Here is a 23,258-nt window from a genome sequence, read left to right as displayed (position 1 = left end):
ATTGGAACTGTGGGTGCATTTCAGTGTCTTTTGATACTCTCATAAACCAGCCATAAACATTCGAATAAAAATAGTTTATTCCTGCTGTAATTATTTATTCACTTTATTAAATCATGCTTTGCGTAATAAACTTATTTATCTTTACAGTTATTCAAACTAAAAGATGATCGATTTGAATAAAGTTGTCTGTGATCCATTTATTTCCGACAGTCTCCAAACGCAACATCCTGAGAGCCTGGTGACGTCACGTATCTATTTATAAACCAGGAAGCGTTTCGCACGTAAAGAGGAATGACGCGTTTTTAGCAGAAGGTTTTGCGGGACAGAACAGGTGGACACGGAAAGATGTGATCAACTGGACGGTCGTGGAGGAAACATGGAAGTCGGGTTAGTGCTTGGTCTCCTTTTCGTCGCGCTGACGGCTTGGACGTCAGGAGACGGTAAGTCGGGCTCACGAAGGTCGGCTGTTAGCATGGTGGCTAACAGGTGCTAATGATGGTTTGGAGTTACTTCAGCTACAGAGAAACATCACGCTTTGTGTTCATTAAAAAAAAAAAAAAAGTCTCGTGAAAGTTTCTAACTGTAGTCCTGTGACTTTTCCTCTTTATTTTCTTCTGGCTGAGCTGCACGTTGACTCTGTTGGAGGTGACAATACTGATGTCAGGATGTCAAAATATAACAATGTTGACAGTTCCTGCTATAGTGTATTTCTCATCAGTATTTAATTTAAAATATATAGTGCTAGTTTATTCTTTTTAAATGTTGTTCACTGGGGATTTAAAGTGTCCTTTTAGGAGCATTTAATGAAATAAATGGAAATATCATTTATAAAAACAAACAAAAAACATTTAGGTTTAAAATGTATCACAAAACATCTACACTTTGATTTTGAAGTAATATTCAACAGTTTATATTATATTCACATTTTATATTATTGAATTTAAATTGAATTTATTTAATATTTACACTTTTTAAAAATTAAAGTAATTTCCGACAGTTACTGCAAATAAAAAAAAAACAAAAAACAAAAAAACCCCATTATCAAATATAAGTGTTTAAATGCTTTAAATGAATAGAAATTAAATTTAAATTCACAACTGAATTGCCTCTCAAGTATTGCTGCTTTTTTTTTCTTTCTTTTTTTAAGGAAACTGTCTGGTACTAATTAATTAGGTTAAAAAAAATCTCCTTTCTACAGAATGAAGATGTCTGTGATTGTTTAAGCTACCGGCTCAAAGATTCACCAGATTTCTCCCATTTTTCCCCGTTTAGATGGGATAAAACATAACAGTCCCACCTTAAGAAGGTTGTGGGAACAAAGGATTTTTGGATACTTTAAAGGTGCTCAGTCAGATTCAAGTCATGCAGAACACATTTCTGGTTCATGTATTTTTCTCTTTGACTTTCTCTGAGCCAGCAACTCGGGTCGTTGGCACAGGGCCATAACGATATGAGCAGGTATCCCAGAATGCACTGCTCTAACCCATAAAACTGTCATCGCCCAGGAGTTTCATCACATTGCTTTACTTTGCATTCACAAACTGATGCTGGTTGTGCCTCTTTTGTCTGAATTACCAGTGGCAGCTGAACATCTGTTTCTATGTGCTGAAAAAGCACAGCTGCTTTGTGAAAAGGTCTTAAGTCGTCTTGTTTGCCAGTGTCTTGAAGTCATTTGTATTTTCACTGAAGCACCTTGAAAAATCCTGCAGCCCAACGTCATAATATCAAACCTCTGTGCTTCACAGGTTTGGTATTATCATTCACGAAGCATTTTGTTAGAGCTCAGAAGGAGGAATTTTAAGGTCCCAGTAAGAAAGTTTAACTGGTAAGTCTCCAAAGAGATTCCCAGTTTTACATCTCATTAAACCAGCCTTGTTCACACTTCTGTCCCACCGATGCAAGCGAATGCAATTGTAAATAGGCCTGTCGCTATAAGTCATTTAATCGCACGACAAGAAAAAATGCGCACAATAAGTTTGCCGGACGCAATAACTTTCATTTGTCTTTTTTACTCTGAGCGAGTGCTGCATTTGTTTTAAGATAATATTAACTAAACACGGCAATACAACAAGCTTCCATCTGCACTTGAAACACATCCATCAACTGCAGTTTTATCCCAGCAAGGAGAAAAAAAAAGACATTAGCAATCTGCCTGGATGAACAAACATGTTACAAACGGCAAATCCACAACTTTACAGTGACATGAAAACATACTGAATATGATCAAAAATATTCAATTTTACCATCGCACCTCTGGTCAAGTCCAAACATGTCTGCTTATATGAGCCCTACCATAGACTATGTAACTGTGTTACAAGTGTTTAGAGACCATATGTTCCAGATAACCACGTTGCCAAAACCCCAGCAGAAATCCTGATCTGTTTTCAGCAGACTGGAGACTGGAGGAGCATAAACTAGTCTGCACATCGAGCTAAATGTTCTTTAGAAATTAAAATATGTTGATCTGTGAAAGGGTGTACTTGCATTATTGTGGCATTATTGTTGTTTTGTTTTAGTTGAAAATGGTCTCAAAATGGCAACAATAATTGCTTAGTGCAATATTATCGTGTATGAGAATCATTTCTGAGACAATTAATCGCATGGCAAATTATTTCACCGTGACAGGCCTAATTGTAAAGGCGTTTGTTTGATATACAGCGTTATGCATTTTTATCTGTCTGAAAAGCTAATCAGAGCTTGTCTGGTCAGTGAAGCAAACATGAGTGGATTCCCAGTACACAACACAACTGGAGCATTATTAGCCTGGCTGTTTGGTCTTTTCCAGCTCTGATTTCCAATGCAGACAGGATGCAGCTCCACTGATATAGTCCTGGTCACGTTCATACAAAACATGTTGGACCTCATCTGAGTCTGTTGCTTGATCTTGGCCTCCTTTGATTGAACCGATGATCTTTTTCATATTCATCATGTGCACACCATCAATATCATTGCTTTAGGTTCATCTCTGTCACCTCCTCTATACCTTCTGAGTGATGCTACACATTACTTGGTCCCTGTTTTTCTTTTTCAAGCTATCCTTATTGATCATTTCAAACATAATGACAATAAATAACTTACATGTGAGCTTGGACCTTGTACACACGTAGCCGGGTTTATGTAAAACTGAATGTCCCCGTTCCCATGCATAACCACGTTGTTAAGCACATTCATAAGCATGTCAAACTTATAGGTGGCAGTAGCGCTCCTAGTCCTATCCAATCAGAATAACCTTCCGTCTCACAACGCCACTTCCACAAAACAGGAAACATGCCTCTAGCGTGATATGGTTAGGTGACAGAAAGTAGCTGTCCTTAATGTTTTCTACGTGAAGAGGGACTGACGGCAGTGTAAAAACACACACAAAGCGCCTGGACGACGGATAACGCTAAGTTTTGACTACGTCCAAACAAAGGTCACACGTGACGTCATGGTATTTTTTGTCGCATAGTGTGACGTTTGAAAACCTAAAACCGCTGTTATATATGTCAGACATGCAGATGAACTATTCGCAAATCTTTACTTTGGTCGGAGGTTTTTAAAAGTGGTTTAAGATTGCATAAATCTGCGTCTTCATGTGGATGACAGGCAAATCAGAGAAAAATATCTTTGTTTTGTGAGAAACCTGCTACGTGTGGACAAGGCCTCGGTTTAGTTACAGAATAATCTCCAACTTTAAGAAAGTTGCTTCTGTTTTTCGCCTTACAGATGACCAGGTGACTTTTGTTTCCGAGCTTTCTTCCAGACCGGCTCAGAAGTTGTCAAAGTACAGCTGGTACGGCAACGTGAGGCTGCAGAGGTTCCACATACCGGAGGAGACCGCCATCGCACGCTGGCTGTTCTCAGTGACAAAGGGCCACAGCTTCCACTGCGGACAGCACAACGTCACCATGTAAGACGTGACGGACACTGAAGCTTTCCATCATGAAAACATCAAACTAGTTTTCCCATATTTGTCTCTTTTCGCCACTTTGTGACTCTGAGTTAGCTCTTCTTACTCTCTCCTAAATAGTTTATTTATTTTGTTGACTCCACATTCCTCTCTCTTCCAGCCATATTCGATGGGGCGCCCCTCCGGTCATAAACCCAACTGGTTTGGTGTTTCCCAATGCAACACTTTGGAGCTCCTGTTTGTCTCTGACTCTGCCGGTAACCTCACAGAACTCTGCAACATTGAACCTATCAGACCCGGCTCCAGGTGATTGGTACGTTGCTGCTCACTTGCCTGAGGACGACGGCCGCATAGAGCAGAAGGTTTGTGCAGAGATGTTCACTGTTGCGTTGGTCCTGCTTTTTCCTGCCTGATGCAGCGGCCAGTTGCCACGAAGCCAGTCCTTTATGACTGTTTCTACACATCTGTTGTGTGCAAGTGGGTCCACATGCAAGCTGAGGCTCTTGAGATTTGCTTGATAGAAACCATTTTATATTAGACCACACAGCAGGTCCGGTTGAAGCAAAAATCACAATATGTACCATAACTTTAACTGATGAATAGTTGCTGATAAAAAGAGTCAAAGTTTGTTTGTTGACTGTATTCTGCTGGTGATTTTAGAATATAACCATCATCCTGCGCTTTTAATGAATGCCTCACTTCACTCTGTGGAAACTTTATGTAACGTCCACAGTATGAGTCTTCTGCTGTATATACACAGAACCAGAAGGAAAATAACTCGTTCTGACTTCAGATAACCAGTGAAATTCCCTGCATGGTTGCTTTCATTCATTCTGTACACCGCTTAGTCCAAATAAGGGTCGCGGGGAAGCTGGAGTATATCTCAGCAACCATATGGCGAGAGTCCTACCAAAGTCCTACATGTACTCAGGAGATGCTTTCACTTTATTCTCTTGTTTTTCCATTTGTTTTATATTGCAAAGCTGAAGCTGCGTAGTCGAGCCATGCTGTCATGACAGGGATGGGAGGGAAATGGTAGACAGAGTGATCGCTCTGTGGTTTGCTTTCTGGAAAGCTCGTGTTCAGTGGTTAGGAAAAGTGCACACACCCCTGTTAAAATACAAGATCTTTATAATAAAACAAAATTAAACCACGATAAACCACTTTTCCACCTTTTAATGTGACCTATAAGAACAACTGAAAATCTGTCAGACTGTGGGGACATCGCTTGTTCACAGCCCTCTTCAGGTCACCCCGAGGATTATCTCTTAGATTTCGATCTGCTTTCAGAATACATCAGAATCGTGTGTTTGTAGAAAAAAATTCACAATTTTCTTTTGGTAGGACTTGGATTTGTGTTTGCATGCATGGGAAGGGATGAAAGAATGATTTTGCAGCAGTAAAAACAAATTGGTGGCGTTCCCATGTTCCTCAAGTTTGGAAATTCCTTTTTATCCCAACCTGCTGAACAGGAACAGGCGGATTGTTTTGTATGTAAAACAGATAAACCACATTCTTTTAGCTCTGTTTTTCTTGCAGGTTTACAGCCAGTAGAGTTTATCTACAATCTGTATTCTTCTGATTTTCTATTGTTGTTCACTCTCAGAAGTTTCCTCAGCCCACTTCCAGATGTTGAATTGGTTTGTATTGTGGTTGTTTTTCAGGGTTTTCCATCCTGCTCCTACTTCTTCCAGCCTCAGCTTTCTATCAGGAGAGCAGTGGACACGCCTGTTTTACAGCAGGGAACGTTCCTGCAACAGAACGCAGCCCCTGACAGACCTGCACGCCTTAAGTAAGAAGTGTTTCTGCATGTTTAATACAGCCGTGGTGCTCAGGGTGTGTGCACGGTGGCGACGGCCACCTGTGAACTCTGACTGGACATACCAGGAGCTACCTCAGGTTATTTGATTGGTTACTGGAGGAGGGACACACATCCCCAGTTTGAACTAAATGTTGAAGTAAATTCCTAATTTGTCAAAAGAAATGGCCGCACATTTCTGGAAGACTATAACTACTAATGTTATCGAAGGCTAACAACTAAGTGTTAGCATGAAGCTAATCTTGTTATTAACGCTCCATTAGTTTTAAACTAATGTGAGGAAACACTGTGATATTTAGTTTTCAGTGAGTGTATTTGGGGACAACACATCAACTCAGGCAAGATTTTCTCACTGGAGCTGAAAATAAGTTCTAAAGATGCTCAATGAATAATATTTCAGCATCAAGTTACTCAGCGCTGACTAAGCTAGAGCTACATGAGCCAGTGTTGCTGAGAGAAATGTGGAGGTAAACAGGACACTAGCAAGGCTGCTACTGGTTTTTATAATGTGGACAAATGTAGGCCGTAGTGCTGTGATGATATGCTTTTGTCCCAATTCGATTCCGATTTTTTTTTTTGGGTGCCGATTCGATTTAAATTGCGATTCTCACAATTTTTTGATATTGCTGATTTTTGTAGATTAATAACAAAATTCATGTATAAAACTTTTTTTGCTTGTAAATTTTCTTGATTTCAGTTAGAAAAAAAACACATTAGCCAGTTCATCATTCTGCTACTATAATGCCCCAGGAGACAAGCAAAAAGATAAATAAAAACAATAAAAAAAATTATAAAAAATTTTATAATTATTTTTATTTATTTGAAAAAAAAACCCCAAAACTGTTTTTTTGTTGTTTTGTTTTTTTTTTTTAAACAAAAAATCAATTTAAAAAATGTGACGCAAAAAAATCCACATTTTCGGTTTTTCCATTTGATTTTCCCACCCCTAGTAGGCCGTAACCAGTCTGGTTTAGTGTTGGAAGATTTAAGAATAAATAGAAAGGGAGATATTTCAGATTTTTGTAAAGAGGAAGGACACAGATCAGCCGAGACAGACGCCAGCATCGGTATCAGCTGCTCTGACAGCGCCCAATGAGGATCCAGTGTATCACCATCAGACAGTAAACCAGAAGTCATCCCCACATCAAGCCCCGCATATCGCGCCTCGAGGACAACTTCTTAAACTTGATGTTTCCGCTTGGTGATCCAGATTATTAATAATATAAAGCTGATTTATTTCTCATGTCTCTAATGTGACCACAGTAGCCACAGCAGTGTATGTTAAGGTGCATTCACATCGCGATAATCTGCTAGACTCGGTCTGACTGAGGACTCGGCTCAGTTCTAGGGGTCCATGCAGACAGAGATCAGGTTCACGCTGCACTTCGGTCAAACGCATCAAACCTTTACAATAATATATCCCCATTGCCACCAAAGCTGGCGCTGCACTGGTATTTAGAAAACTCTTCTTGCGAGTTGAACATGGAGACGACGCTATCGTTGTTTTAGGGTTTTTTTTATTTAGTCTTATGCAAGTGTCCTGCAGAAATACACTGAAACAATGGACGCAGTATGAACAACAGACTAGGCCATCGCTGTGTATTTACCCACAATGCAATGCTGCGCCAACTGCAGAGGGTTACTTTTTTTTGTAGTCTGCTTCCTGTATTTGTTCTGCTTGAATCAGACTGAGACCTGCGTTTGTAGGCGGACGGAGTCCGCTTCTTTGATCTGTATAAGAACTTGTTTGGCGCATTCACATTTCCCCAAACTAAGCGGACTTTCTGAGCAAACGGACTCTGATTTGAATCAAAAAGTCTGATGTGAACGTGTCTTTAGTGTGTTAGAGAGAAAAACGCCATCATTTCCTTTCTTGGTAGGAAATGATTGTGGTTATGACAGTCTTATCCACTCACCGGCCACCTCATGTATAAAAGGCTCCTGTCAAGGTTTATTATCCTTTACCTCCTCTTTCATATGCTGGAAGCACGTTGAATGGAGTTGTTTCTGTCTCAGGTTGTATGTTCCAGAGTTTGCCTCCCGTCTCGTCGTCTCCGTGGTTGACTGCTCTGCGGGGAAGCCAGCAGCGATAGGAAACTGTTCACTGCTCCTCAGGATTGGCTCTGCGTCTCTGCAGCAGGGCCCCGTGACGGTAAACTGCTCAGGGATCAGCTGCTCTGCCACTCTCTCTAATCCACCATGGGACGCCTGGTTACAGGTTGTCGTAGAGGTCAGCCAAATCAACCGCACTGTGACCTTTAGCATCGCCTCAAACTACACAGGTAAACGAAGACGCAAATGTACAGTTGTGCTCATATTTATTCACAACCTTTCATTAAAGAAGGAAATAAACAGCTGCCTATAAAATAAGCTGAAATTGACTAAAGTAATAATAAATAATTTTATGCAAATCATTACATTATTTTCTAATTCTGGTTCAATAGAAATATTTTTTTAAAAAGCAAACAAATAAGATAATTTATTACATATGACATCACTCATAAACTAATATTTAGTTGAACAATCCTTTAATGTTTCCGCTCCAGTCAGGTGTTTTCTGTTCCTCTCAGTCAGACTTCTGCACCTGTTGACAGGTATTTTGTCCCACTGTTCAACAGAAAAGTGCTCTAATTTCTCCAGGACCAATTTGTTTGGTTTTTTTTCTTTCTTCAATGCAATTAAATGAAAAAACAGTGTCTTATATTACTAAATTATACTTTTTGCAAATTTTTAGTTATTGTTCCTTTTTTAAGTCTCCAGTTATTTGAGTCACTGTTGTAAATTAAGCCTTTTCTCTAATGAAAAGGGATGAATACATATGAGCACAGCTGTAGCTAAAAACAAAGTTTTTTTCACATCATATCTACATTCTTACTTTTCCTTTTCGACATCTTTACCTCAGTGGGATGTAGGCCGAAAAGCGTGGGCCTTAAACCAGACGATGACCTGAACAAACGGCGCGTCAACATCAGGCAGAGCAACTCGACGTCATCGGGCAACAGCTCTGCCTCCACTGACTCGACCACGTTTGGCAACCAATCTGCTACTCTGTTGGGGTCAGCGTGTGTGCAGAGCGTCCCCGTGCTGTACGAGGAGGTGGACGTCCTGTCACTCCGATTCACACCCGTCGGCGGACCCAACGTCAGCATCTCTGACACACACCCCACTCTGCTCACATACCCGCTGCACACACAAGCCACCGGCGGTACACTCAACCTGCAGCTCACACTCAACACTGTGAGTAGTGCCGTAGAACATGTGCTGATAGATGTGAGACTCAGAGAAGCTGAGGAGGATTTTCATCAATAAATGTCTGTCTGATGCATTTACAGACTAATGCAACTCTGGGGAACAGCAGCCGTGTGGTAGCCTGTTTCTCTCCCTGGGCTCCACTGCTGGAACTTAACCACTCTCAGCCCTGTCGCACAGGTACCATCTCATTTCATTTCATGTACATTTTTAACATAAGCGATAAAATAAATGATTAGCCAAAGCTAAATTACTTTTTAAACCTGCCTGTCGACAGTTTCTCTGTTGAATGTGATCCTTTCCACTTTCCACTCTGTTTGCAGTGCTCCGTTTTTATTAATTATAAGCTCAATACCAAAAAATTCCAAGTCATCTAAACAGTATTTCTGAATCCTGCGTACATATCAACGGATTATCTGGTATTTGTTTGTTTTTATTTTATTGTAACTTTAATCTGAAGGAGATCTCTGCTTGAAACGCAACATCGCGTCTGAATGGAATCACCTGCATAAATAAAACTTAAATAAGTGGAATAAATATGCAAGTAACTTACAAATAACTGGATTTAAATTACATTTATGCTTGGTGTTGAAATGGCAAAACCCTGACCTGTGATTTTAGATGCAGCTTTATTACACGTGTTCAGGATTAATAGAAGTTATTTTACCATCACTGGCAGGAAAAAGTCAGTCAGTGAGACAGACGTCGACACGGCTGATCCCTGTTCACTTTTTTTTTTACATCTTCATAAGAGAAATGCTGTCAAGGAAGAAATACCAAAACAACCTAAAACAGATTTATTAAAGTGAATTCAGCTAAATCGTAAAGTTGTGTTTATTTTTTGCAACATTCACTAGAATATAAAAGATTTCCTGCACATTTAATGTGTGTGTGAAGCCCATCAAACTCACAAACTGCATGAAATTATGTTTGTATGTTCATATTCAAACCCACATTAATATTATACATGTTAAAAAATACTTGGTTCAATGTGACTCAGATCTGTTGGATTCAGCCTGGATGACATTTACTATAAATCTACTGACTGGTTTTTATTTTAGAATTAATTTCTAACTCAAAAAACAAACTTTATAACAGAACAAATAGTCATTACAACAAACAAAACAAGCCTCTTAAGTTTGAAAAGGGTCTTGGAAGAAGTTGAACACTTATCTGTTCCAAGCCCTCTTATAAATAATACCCTAACATTATACAGGATCTCTGAAAAGTAATGGACATTATATGACATTACAATAAAACTTAAACAATAAATAGTGGTAATACACACAATAAATCATTCACTTCATTCACTGTTTAATCTTTATGAGCTGAAAAGATTAATTAAAACATCCGTCTGACAGAATTATTGCAAATCTTTTTCATTTCAAGAGAACACACAGCAGAGAGTTGTTCCATGTTCTCGCGCTTTAATGATGTGGCTGATATCGATCAGCTTTGTCTGTTTTCAGTTCAGAGGGTCTTCGAGAGTTGCAGTCCTGCAAGTGTTAGGAGTTTCCCTGCTGCAACACACCTGGCACACATCAGACTTATTTAGCAGGCTTGTGCAGAGATTTACATCAAACGCTGCTCTAGTCTGTTGATGTGAGTCAGATGTGTTGCAGCAGGGAAACATCTGCAGGAGTTGATCTGCAGATTTAGTCATTAGAGTCTTTAAATTTAAAATGCTTTGTAATTGAAAGTTTGTTCATGTTGAGTTTTCAGTCTGTGTTACACCCCTGGTACCTGGTCTGGACTTGAGTTCTAGACTGGAACGGGAATATATTAAGAAAGACTCAGACACGATGCTTCGCCTGCAGCCGCTCTGGCGTGAATGAAGCATGCGTGTGTAAAGCTCCCCCTTCCGATCCGTGCAGGCATGACCAGTCAAGTGGGAATTACAAGCTAGACCCAATCAAGCGATCACAGATCATCCCAACCTCTCATAGATTAGCTGGTACTGCAGGACTGCTGCTATAAGAGCTTCACCAGGTACAAACCAAGATTTAGCTGATAAAACAATCAGTAAATTCTAGGGGTGGGAAAGTCTGATAGAAAGATCTGAAATCTGGATTTATTTATTTTTTGTCATTTTTATTGTTTTTATTGATCTTTTTACTTGGGCATTGTAGCTTGTTTTTTCATCTTTGAAATGAAGAAAAAGGACGAGAAAAAAAAGTTTTATACATTTCTTTTTGTTTTTAATCTACAAAAGTCGGCAAAATGGAAAAATTGTGAGAATCGCAATTTAAATCCAATCAGGACCCAAAAAATTGGAATCGAATCGGGACAAAAGCGTAACACATTACACCCCTAATAAATTCACCAATCACATATGCATGAGCTGCACTCGCTAACCCCTGACGACCAATCCCAAACCTTAGAGGAATTTCTGTGCTAAACTCTGTGTGTGTGTGTGTGTGTGTGTGTGTGTGTGTGTGTGTGTGTGTGTGTGTGTGTGTGTGTGTGTGTGTGCGCGTGCGTGCGTGCGTGCGTGCGTGCGTGCGCGCGCGCGAGAGACGTCGCTGAGACCATGACAGTAACACGAATCCCTGCTTCCATCAACAGCTTTGTTCGGAGGATACGGTCTTGCCGTGAATGCCAGTTTGCCTAAAGCTGTGGTCAGGCTGCCTTTCCCTCAGTCCACAACGTGGTACCTCACCATGCAGCTCGTGTGTAACAGGTAACACACACGTGTTGCGCCGCAACTTACTTGAGTTTCAGTTTCTGCACGCTTTGAGAAACATAATATTTCTGGTCCGTTCATGTGGATTCATCGGAGAACTTCAGCATCTCAGAGTGAAATCTCGACTTTGCTGGGATGTGTCGAATAATGTGCAAATGTGTGTGTGTGTGTGTGTTTAAGCAGCAGTAACTGTGGCAATACATCGGTGGTGTCCGTGGTCCCGGAGGTGTTTATCAGTGCCTGTGTAGAGGAGTGTGGGCCGTATGGCGACTGTAGACTGCTGCGGTCCTACAGCTACCTGTACGCTGCTTGTGACTGCAAGGCGGGTAAGACACACGAAAATGAAAACACACACTCACACAGACTACTTTTCTCTCTTCAAGGCAAATTTATTAATATACCAGAGTCCTTTTATGACATGAGGGAACTTAATGAGCTTCGTCTTCATGTCGCTGAGGAACATTCTGGCACATGGAAGTATTCATTCAGGCGAGGCGGCACTGGAGGGCCACGTTGTTTACACTCCTTTCATTTCCAATAGAAGTTTTGCAATGAGCTGAAAATGACTGCCCTCCTACAGCTAAGTGACGACGTTCATGTGCGTGAAACTTCGCCATCATAGACGTGCACACAGGGATGTGCAACGCGACACAAGAAAGTTGGAAAACGTTGACGTTTTGTTGCCGTGGCATGGCTCTACAACCAATCAGCGAGGGTTTCACTGACCGTTCAAGTCAAACATGAATTTCTCTGGATCGGCCTCAAGGTCTGACGTCACATGTTGGGATTCACCAGGATGTTGGCTTGCGTTTAAAACAGAATGACCCCAACGTTGTTTTTTTTTTTTTTTTAAATTCTTTTGGAAAGTAGAGTTAACAGCAAGATCAAGCAAAATCTTCCGACTCGTCATCCTTCCTGCGTCTTCTGTAACGTACTGCAGTGAAAATGTTAAAACTCCCTCCAGTATCATAACCAATCACATCTTGTGTAGACAAGCGTTCTGAGAGCGTGATGTGTGACGGTGCTGTCGCTGCCGTGTGTCGATATATTAAAAATCCTTGCAGTCTACATTTAACTTAAGTCGTAATAATGCTTGTTCCCTGTTTTAATCTTCATTTTCATTACTGAGTGATTAGGGATGCACCGAAACACTTTTTGGGAGTTTCGATACCAATATCTGAAATTTGAATATCTGCCAATACCGATATGTGCCGATACCAAATCTGTTTATGTGAACATTACTGTGACTATGGTTATTATTGCTGTTATAACTGTGTAAGATTTCATTAGGTTTCATTAGGTAATAAATGACCCATCCTTTCTGAAGTTACATCACCAATACACATATAATAACATTACAGATCTCACAATTTCAACAAGTTTTATTCTGATTTGGGACATTTTACCTAAATACAACTATAAATGTGTGGTTCTGAAACAGAGATCCAGCTTTTAGTGCCGTGTTCCTCATCGCATGCGGCTCACTGACTCTTGACTTGCGGCTCGTGAAGCAGCCACTGGCTTTCTGAAAATGCATCTAAACAAGTCACGATGATCCTCAACGCTGCAGTTCTCTCCACAAACAAGAGCTGCAGGCTGCTTGCAGAAACTTTGCTGTCCTAACGGCCTGAAATGACCCTGTCAGAGTTGCCAGTTTTGGCTGATTTCAGCTGCACCAAACTCTGCCAAAGAGTCGCTCCGTCGGTAGCTCCGTATATGTAATGAAAAAGAAACGCCGACATTCTGGAGGCTGATTGTATTTTCACCATATACTGTTGCATAAGAATGTTGTTACTCCGTGTAATATTTACGAAAACCATTCCTTGCTAAAAAGCTGAATGTTTGTACTGATGTACAGATTTGGCAACGTAGCAGGATACGTAGCGTGGGAACGCTTTTTTTGGGGGCGGGTGGCAGCTCTCCTTTTGTCTTAGTATATTGAGTTGAATTAACAGTGAGGATCAGTGTTTTAGAGCAACAAAAAAATGTCACATTTTAACATTCAAGGCATTTTTATTTCTTTTCAAACATGTCCAAAGCGTGTCATCAAACACCTCTGCGCTAGTGTGGTGTCGGTACAGTTTTATTAATACCAAGTACGAGTACACACGCTTGGTATTGAGCCGATACAATACTGGTATCGTGCATCCCTATGAATGATTGCAGTCATGCATTCATTTAGTTTCACTTTGTGTGTGTGTGTGTGTGTATGTGTGTGTAGGCTGGAAAGGCTGGGGCTGCACCGACGCTTCCACAGCCCAGTCATACAGCCGCCAGCTGACGTCGACTCTGCTGCTGACGCTTAGCAACCTGTCCTTCTTGCCCGCCATCGTAGTGGCCGTCAAACGCTTCTACATCACCGAAGCCTCCATCTACCTCTTCACCATGTTCTTCTCCACGGTAACGCAGAAAACCTCAGGAGTTGTGTGTTTTCCTCAGTTTTGCTGACTGAAACATCCTGGAAACATTCATAAATCCTCAACGTTCATGTCTGTTTGTGTTCCTGTAGTTCTACCATGCATGTGACCAGCCAGGTGTGGCCGTACTGTGTATAATGGAATACGATACCCTGCAATACTGTGACTTCCTGGGGTCGATCTGTTCCATCTGGGTCACCATCCTCTGCATGGCTCGCATCATAGACGCAGCCAAATACGTAAGACTCTAATGATGCTTCTTCTGCTTTTGTATAAGATCAAAAGTCTTGTGGCACTCCTCGTTTCTTCACTCTGCTTCCAGCCAGTTGTGTAAAGTGGTCTAAGCAATAGTTCTTCAGACTTTGACGCTTTTGTCAATGTTTATCTTTTCCTTCTTCAAGTCCAGTCCTTGTGCCTGGCCATTTTCAAAGGACTGCCTTTGTTTAATAAGTCACTCAACAAAAAAACCCACACCTAACTCATGGAATGAGTCAGAGTTTAATCTACACAGAACTTTTAACTTAAAGGTGGAGTATGTAAGAGTTTCAATATTTTCAAAATAAATTGACTAAAAAAAAAAAACTACAATCATAATTAGAGTTTTTTTTAAAACATGTAGGTTCCAGTCTGTCCATATTTGATGTGTTATTAAACTACAAGTTTAATTAATGACAAAGACCCGTCTTAAATGTTTGCCTAGCAGTTTAAAAAAAAAAAAAGTGCTTTTTGTCATTTGTCATTAATTAAACTTGTAATTTAATAACACGTCAAATATGGACAGACTGGAACCTACATGTTCAAAAAAAACTTTCTAATTATGATTGTAGTTATTTTATTAATTTATTTTGAAAATATTGAAAATCTTACATACTCCACCTTTAAAGTCTCTTTGATCAGACATCATTCCCTTCGTTGAGTCAATTAAAAACAACACAGTTTGACATAAAATAGTAAAATAAAAGAAATCTTTTGCACCGTGTTGATTCCCAGTGAGCTACTAGCTGAAAGCTTCAACACAAGACAGAAGAACTAAACTGAACTGGCAGCAGGTCACAATTCGGCCTCAACGTTTCGGAAGCAGGTCGTCCCGTTGGAGGCCAGAACAAAAAGAAACTCTTTGGAAGGACAATGCTGGTTTTGTCTTCAATGCAGACAGATCAGTGGCGGTTCTGTGCATGTCAGCAGAGGAGGAAACTGTTGTACTATTTCCTAAATGATGTCAAAGAAGTCTTGAAGGAGTTTTAAGCTGTTTGAGCAGGAAACTTCAGCTGTGCAGGGGAAAAAAAAAACAAAGTGCACAACCAGAGCACCTGACATGTTGAAGATAGTTCCTGTCTGGCATTGGCAGGGGAAGGGGGGCGGGCGATGCTTTGTCAGCGAGAGGGTCTCGGCTGCAACCTAGAGAATGAGGCGCGGCTGGATATTGGGTAGGGGAGGACGGCCAACTCCGCCCCCCTCAACATTTTGATTGGATTAACCCCAACCCTAACCCCACGCCTATTTGATATCCAACCCTGCCCAATATCCAGCGGTGCTCCATTCTCACACATATAATATAAAATTTAATAAAATAATGATAATATATAAAATATAATACTTCAGGAAATATGGGATTTTATTCCCAACAGCATCAGTCGGACACTAAACTCTTCGTATCCGTGTTACCTTCTGGCTAAACGTCTTACATCGGGGGGGGCGCTTGTTACACTAGTTAAAGTAAATGGCGAAGAGAAGAGAGGTGCTGATGTTATTTATCCTCATCAGGGCAACAATGAGACCAGAAAATATAAAGGATTTGGTCAGAAACACAAACATGATGTACAAAGCTTAAACTAGCTACAACAAACTGTCAGATACACGTTGAGGCTGTTTCTTTTTTGGTAGCTTATTATGATGAGGTTTTATTGTACTAAATGGATTCCTGGTTGCAGCTTGTATCACATGAACTTCTATAAACAGCAGAATAAGTGTGAGATTAGCAGACACACTCATCAGTAACCTCGCATGACTGTCTAATGATGTTCCTCCAGCTATCCATGCTGCTGGCCGTGTTGGCAGGCATTAGCAGATACAGGATAATGTTGGGCTGCATGGTGGCGTAGTGGTCAGCCTCACAGCAGGAGGTTGCTGGTTCGATCCTCAGCTGGGGGGGGAGGTTTGAACAGTGGCCTTTCTCTGTGGAGTTTGCATGTTCTCCTTGTGTTTGCATGTGTTCTCTCTGAGTACTTCTTCCCACCGTCCAGACATGCATGTTGGGTTAACTGGTTACTCTACAATGTCCCTGGGAGTGTGTGTGTGTGTGTGTGTGTGCGTGTGAATGGTTGTTGGTCTCTCTGTGTTGGCCCTGCGATGGACTGGCGATCTGTCCAGGGTGTCCCCTTCCTCTCGCCCAGTGGCTACTGGGAAAGGCTCCAGCTTCCTGCGACCCTGATTTTGACTAAGCGGTTAAGAAAACGGATAGATGGAGGATCTTTACGACTCGCCACCGCAGTGCCACAAGATGGCGTAACACACGAAGCAGCTGCCTGGTTTGGTCTGTATCTTTTCACGCCTTCAGTAAAATAACTGCACTTGTTTCCGGTGCAGGAAGAAAAGAGGAGTGGCTCAAGATCATGAAATGGCTTTCATTATGTGTTTTTTTCCTGTCTGTAAAGCGTCTTGAGATGGCATTGCCCTGATTTGACGCTATTTAAATAAAGTTGTATTGAACTGAGATTTGTGCTAAGTTCTATTTATATGTTTGTGTTTTTTTTTCTTCCTACCTAAAATTCAGACTTTATTCATGCTTGGAGCTCTGCTGATTGCCATGTCAATGCAACTGGACCGCAAAGGCCTGTGGAACCTGCTGGGCCCCATCTTCTGTGCCATACTCTTCATGATCATCACCTGGGTAAGAAATGTTGCACGGAGTCTGTAAAACTCTGCATGGAGGAAGCTTAAATCAACCTTTTTTTTTTTTTTTTTTTCTCTTGTAGGTGTACCGAGGAGTCCGCCGCCGACATTGCTACCCGCCCTCTTGGCAGCGCTGGGTGTTTTACCTCCTCCCCGGAGCGCTCTGCGCTCTCGTCGGAGTGTGTCTGTACAGTTTTGCAGAGACGGAGGACAACTACTACTACACACACTCGCTGTGGCACATCCTTGTGGCCAGCTGCGTGGTGTTCCTGCTGCCGCCGAAGGAGAAGGACATGCTGGGCTGGAGCAGAGGCTGGAGCTGGAGCTGGAGACCCCGGGTTTGTGGATATACACTCTGTCAGAGCAGCAAAGATGAACTCTATACCGTCACGTAGCAGAAAAGGAGATTCTGTAAAGAGGCAAAGCGACTAGTTATTGATTGTTGGACAACAGCATGATGCTTTCACGTACAGTCGATGTTCACAAGCACTGTGTGCCTGATAAAACCACACAATCTGACTCGTCAAACTCATTTTGACACATTTTAAACAAGGGGTGTCCAGATACTTAACACTAATTATTGTGATAAGAAAAGAATAAAATATTGATATTATATGACAACATTGTGATATTTGGACTCGCCTGATGTTAAAGCAGATTATTTTTTTATTAGTAACCGTTTTAAAAGCTGCTGCGATGCTGTTGGAGTGCAATCTGGCTGCCGTGAACAAAGAACAAAATACTCTAAACTTTTCTGATGAGATAGTTTCAGCGCTGAAAATCAGACATCGCAACGGTCCTTTTATAAACTTCACAGGTCCACGGTTTCTGTGTGTGCTCGTGCTCATCCGGTGTGAAACCGTTGAAACATTTTGATGCAAACTCTTTCTGCAAGTTTCTGCACAAACTGTTGATTTGACCCGAACTGAAGCTGCTGCAGGTTTGTCTGAACGCTTCAGACCTCGGGTACCAGACCTCCTCATATGTAACCTCAGAAGCAGCCGTTAGCGCTCATCATGTATGTATATATTTTGGTCGGATAGGACGTGAATGTTTGACATATTTCTAAGTAATAGCACTTTGTGGAACTCTTTTTTTCTTTTTTTTCTTTTTTTTAATCTTAATATCCAACGCATGCTCAGATTTCCAGACACACTATGATCCATTTCCAGCTGATAGAAACTCTCCTCACGCTAAACGTTTGTTTTTCCTCACAGGCCTGGGTAAAAATTGAAGAAACCAAACTTGATCAGTTGTAAATGTGCTCCATCCTAAACAGCCAGGTAGTAGCATATTATTTGCATTTGCCAAAGTTTCTCACATTTCTTGCTTCCTAACAAACTGTATCTCTTTGCATTGCTGTTAAAACCTCCATGTCTTTTCCTTCTAATTGACTTGTTCTTCTCAGTGGAAAAGGATCAACTGAAGGTTTTAGTGATATTAATATACTGTAATATGGGACTTTGCTGATGTTGTTTTATGCCTCTTTCCTGTGGCAGAGATGAGGCGTTGTCTTCAGATTATCTTTGAATGCTGCATTTGATGAATTTATTGCACTCTGATTGGGAGAAATCACAGAAAACCCAACAAGGGAGTGTGATTCACTGTTTGGTAACCAGTGTGTGGCTTTCAGTCCCGACTTCGGCCTTCTTTATGAACTCTGACGAGACGTCTTGCAGAGTTTACACCCTTTCTTTTTCATGGTCTTATAAATTATCACACAAAGCATCTTTGATCTCTCTTAACTCATTGGCTGCCAACGACTGCTTTAGATGGCTTTTGCAGTTTTTCGGTCCCCACATTCTGCAGTCCTGACCGACGAGCCAAAAGGCTCCACACAGGCCTCTCCGCTGCAACGCCTGGCAGCCAATGAGTTAATGAACAGCAACATTACTAACAAGCTTTATTTTTATTCAAACAGTCGGTGAAACTCTGAGAGGCGCTGTGGATGATTTGACGCCTCGCTCAGGTCAAAGTTGGTTGTTTTATTCTGTTAATACACACAGTGGTACTTCTACCTGATCACATGACCTGCGACAGAATGGTTCATCTCCACAGTTTCAGGTTAAATCAGGTGTAAAATGCACCTTACATTCACTGGTTTTGATGAGGATATCCAATATAGAAGTTGACTAAAGCGGCGTTGAAATGGAATCAGACAAGAGGTGACATTTAACATTTGGTTTTGTAAAAAGAGGAAAATGCAAACATTAGGTAAACGGTAGACGTCCCCAAAAGCTGGCAGGAAGAAAGTTTATGGAAAAGTTAACTTAATGTTGTATTTCACTCACCTGTTTAGAGTTTAAATGGTTTATCCAGCATGAAACGTAAACCTCCCTAATGACAAGCCAACTCTTCTGACCACAACTGTGTCAGAAGCTAACCAGGGATCCCAGTCTCAGGACCTCTTGGGCCAGTGTCCTGCAGGTTTTGATGGTTCCCTGCAGCAACACATCTGACTCAAATGATGGGTCATTAAGAGCCTTGTGCAGGACAAACTTTTGGAAGTGCGTTTGATTTTAATCCAGTGTTGAGCAGGAAAACCTCTAAAGCAGGACGACACTGGAGCCAGAAATCCTGAGTTGGTGATCTCTGATGTCATGCTGGAAAAGGTTCAGGCCTGTGTTGCCTCAGGAAGTAAGCTTGGTAAAAGTATGGAAATCAGTGTGTGGTGGATTCATCTTATATCACTGGAGAGCGAGTGATGCTATGGCAGAGCAGAAGCCTTGAAGCTTGCGTTGAGCTAAGGAGGCGTGCCCAAAGGAAGCTCCCATCGAGCCCCGTGTTGTTGGACATAAATCAAACAAGACTCCATTTCTCTGGAATTATGCGACCGCGTTGTTACGTGATCCGAGTTGCTAAGAATCCTGCAGGAGTGTTCAGCGTGGACGTTGCAGGAAGGAGACTGCAGTGCTGTCTGTCAGTTCTCCCAAAAATCTAGACAAAGGCTACAAACAAAACTTTTATATGATTGATTTTTATATTCTAGGAGGTATTGGTGCTTTATTGATAAACCTCCCTCAGGACAAATTCATTTAATCTGACTTTACAATACTTACTAAGGGTAGAACTGATGTCCAACATGTACTGTTATGTTTACAGATCCACTGGCATGAAGCCCACATGTAATGTATCACATGACTGCTGTACGACAAGTAACCAGCAGGTGGCAGCACTCCCAAATGAGCTGCTGAATGGAGTTATTAGTAATGAAACTTTTGGTGAAGTAATCTGCTGGAAAGACTCGACACATTCACGAGGCTTCATTAGACCATCACGTCTTTCCTTTTTAGATGGAGCCGCTTTTTCAAGGAAAGTTTATTTATAATCTGGCCTGATCTTCTTGACCAATGGCAAACAGCTCACAGGTGCTGCTAAACATGCACCTTTCCTTTGCACCTGGGTATCAAAACTGGAACAAAGAATAAAGTGCGAGGCGTTCCTGAATGTTCAACTCTCCGAGCCATCCTGGCAGGCATCTTCCCTGCAAATGCACCATTTACCGACGGCATGAGATTTATTTCCAAAAAATCATTTTTACAACAGAATAATCCAGCGAACACTAATTTCTTTGTTTTTGTACAAAGTTAAATTGACGATGCAGAATGCCTCTTGTCCTGATTTGCCAACACATCGGTTCTGCTTATATTAGATTGAAACAGATGTGAGAATTCACAGGAGAATGTTTACTTGACAAAATGTGGCTTTGTTTGGTCAGAGTTTAACTTGACTTCTGTTTGTTATGACATGAGCGACAAGCGTGTATTTACTCACACATTTGCACGGCTGTTATTTGCAGCACCTGAAGTCGAACCTCTCCGATCACACGGCTTGCTGTGGATGTCGTTAAATCTTTTTTATTTTTTGGTGAAAAGTCGGGAGCATCTCCAAACCAGCTGGGCATGTTTAAACCACACACCTCTCTGACTTTCAGCCATGCTCGCCTCTCACAGCTCAGACATATTCATTTCTGGTTCCCGCATCCAAATTCCAAGGCACATTGAATGCAGCACGCTCTCAGGTTTTTTACCAAACGGATCATTTGCAACAGAAACAACTTTATCAGATGCGAGTGCACTTTGATGTTTGATCCCATTTAACCTTCTTCCATGTTTGTGTCTTAACTGTACTTCAGGGCCATTTAATTAAATGTGGGCTGGATGAGACGAGGTAGCCTCCTCATGCACTCAGAGGAAGTCTGGAGGTCTAAAGATTAAACATCCAGCTCGTCCTGAAACTCTTTTATTTCTGTCTTCTTGTGAAACTGAACTCTTCCTTTTTACCAGCTTTATTCTGAAGCACTTTTGTGATTCCACAACGTAATGTACTTTTGCCTAAATGTGTATGAAACAGCACTGGATGAATGTATATAAAGACTGTGTAGTGCCTCCTCTTGTGTTTTATGTGGATGAACTGTATGTAGAGCGAGTGTGTTTAGCTCTTGAAATATATAAACAATAAGTAAAATAAGACCTGTATTTCTGTTTGTGTTGTCTATGTATTTGTGATTTTGCACATGTCAGTCTCTTGTTTTTCCTGTGTATGCGTGAGAATCACTTCACCACTTACAGATACTACGTTTTAATTATGAAGAACTGAAATGTTTATTGTTAAAAACTGCTTTTATTTCCCTGATCTGTAAAATTATTTTCAATCTGTTGAATGTCAAAACAGCATTTAGTTTACAAAAGAGTAAATAAATAAATATGTTGTACAGGGAGAAATGTTTTCATGATTATGTGGCTTTGTGGTTTTTTTTTTCTCCTTTCCTTCAACACACACGCAGATTAACACACTTTCACACCAGAGAGGAGCTGGCAGAGTAGAGGAAAGCAGATTATTTTAATCCTCAGATATGTAGCAAGAGGCTGTGAAATGCACATATCTGTGTGTGTGTGTGTGTGTGTGTTCCCAGAGAGCTTTCCTCCATTAGTAAAATTGATGGACCTTAACTCCTTTGCTGTTGCTGGTTTGCACGTCAGAAGATTAAAGCAAGTAGTTAAAAGCATCTAGATCCTACCTTGACGTAGTTTTCTATTAGTTTTGCCTCCATTTTTTTATTTTTTTTATTTTCATCCTCTGCATGAAACCGTTTCAAAGAAACAAACACATTTATGAGAAGTTTTCATGTGAGCGTTAGTTTAAGCACATCCAGCCAGCAGAGCAGGCTGCAGCTGCACCAGGAGCAGACCTGGAACAGGGAAAGACTGCCATCTGACAAACAGAAAATGGGAAATATTTTCACTTACACTTTTGGCTTAACGTGACAGAAAACTCTTATCATTTCTACTGTTTATGACAAATTTATCTCGTTTAAGGAAGTCAGTAGAGCATCTTGTTGGACCAGCTTGAACTACGATCAGGGGCGCGTCTAGAAAATCTTTGACTGGGTGGCCCAGGCACAAACTAGGAGCAGGGTGACACATATGTATGAGGCCTAATGAACTTCAGATTTTATGAACTAATAAACTGATTAAAAGTAAAAGGGTAATGCAATGTTTAAAGTAATGCTAAATTTGTAGAAGGAAATAGCCGATGGAGTATTTTCCTTCACCAGATCTTACATTATACACTTTCTTTAAGCCAAATCGCCAGTTTTCTCTGTTTCTGGGGAAGACCCCCGATAGACACACCCCCATTTGGCCTCATCCTTAACTTTGATTATGACACATGTTCACTAAGGCAGAGGTCATGTATTTACTGGCGTTGGGCGTCTGTGTGTCTGCAGGATAACTCAAAAGGTTATGGATGAATTTTGTTTAAAAAAAAAAAAACATTCAGGAAATCAAAATTTAAGGAAAAGTAATTAGAAATTGGAGTTGATCCAGCTCACCGCCTGGATTTAAAACTTTTTATTAGGATTATTTGATTGGGGGGTGGGAATACTTTTGCCATTAGAGCTTCTTACTGAAAAATTTCCAAGTCTTGGTGGAGGCCGGCTCTGCTTCTGGTTAGAAAAGTCTTTTTCCACTTTACTTTATCTGCATGGTTGTATTTCATTTTTCACCACAGTCTGGTATTTATGATAGGAGCATCTTTTCCAGCAGATTGTCAGTGATGTTGATACCTGGACTCTGTGGTTCTCAGCAATGTGGATGAACATGTCTTTCAAACTTTAATCCCAATTAATCCTGACAATATCTGGGAATTTTGAATGAAACGTTGCTGAATAGGAGTGTCATAATACATCGATTGTTATCCATTGACTAACTAAATCATGATCAAACTCCTGATTTTACATACCTGTCACTAACTTTTTCAACTGTTTCAGGAAACTCACATCTGTGAACTGATAAATCCTGCAATAAG

At 40.9% G+C, this 23,258-nt stretch overlaps 1 protein-coding gene across 1 annotated transcript; it reads left to right on the top strand.

Moving 5' to 3' along the window:
- The first annotated feature begins 284 nt into the window (after window positions 1–284).
- Window positions 285–21,575, top strand: pgap6 (post-glycosylphosphatidylinositol attachment to proteins 6). Its single transcript, XM_079243113.1, has 13 exons — window positions 285–440; window positions 3,706–3,889; window positions 4,050–4,251; window positions 5,554–5,681; window positions 7,725–7,990; window positions 8,611–8,945; window positions 9,041–9,137; window positions 11,523–11,637; window positions 11,824–11,966; window positions 13,862–14,040; window positions 14,150–14,296; window positions 16,831–16,947; window positions 17,033–21,575. The coding sequence occupies exons 1-13, from the start codon at window positions 377–379 to the stop codon at window positions 17,342–17,344; spliced, it is 2,289 nt and encodes a 762-aa protein (XP_079099239.1). The 5' UTR covers window positions 285–376; the 3' UTR covers window positions 17,345–21,575.
- The last annotated feature ends 1,683 nt before the right edge of the window (window positions 21,576–23,258 follow it).

The sequence above is a fragment of the Telmatherina bonti genome (genome assembly GCF_933228915.1).
Source record: "Telmatherina bonti genome assembly, chromosome: 7".
In the NCBI taxonomy this organism is placed as follows: Eukaryota; Metazoa; Chordata; class Actinopteri; order Atheriniformes; family Telmatherinidae; genus Telmatherina; species Telmatherina bonti.
The sequence above is the reverse complement of the archived record's forward strand: the minus strand, read 5'-3'. Positions and strand labels throughout refer to the sequence as shown.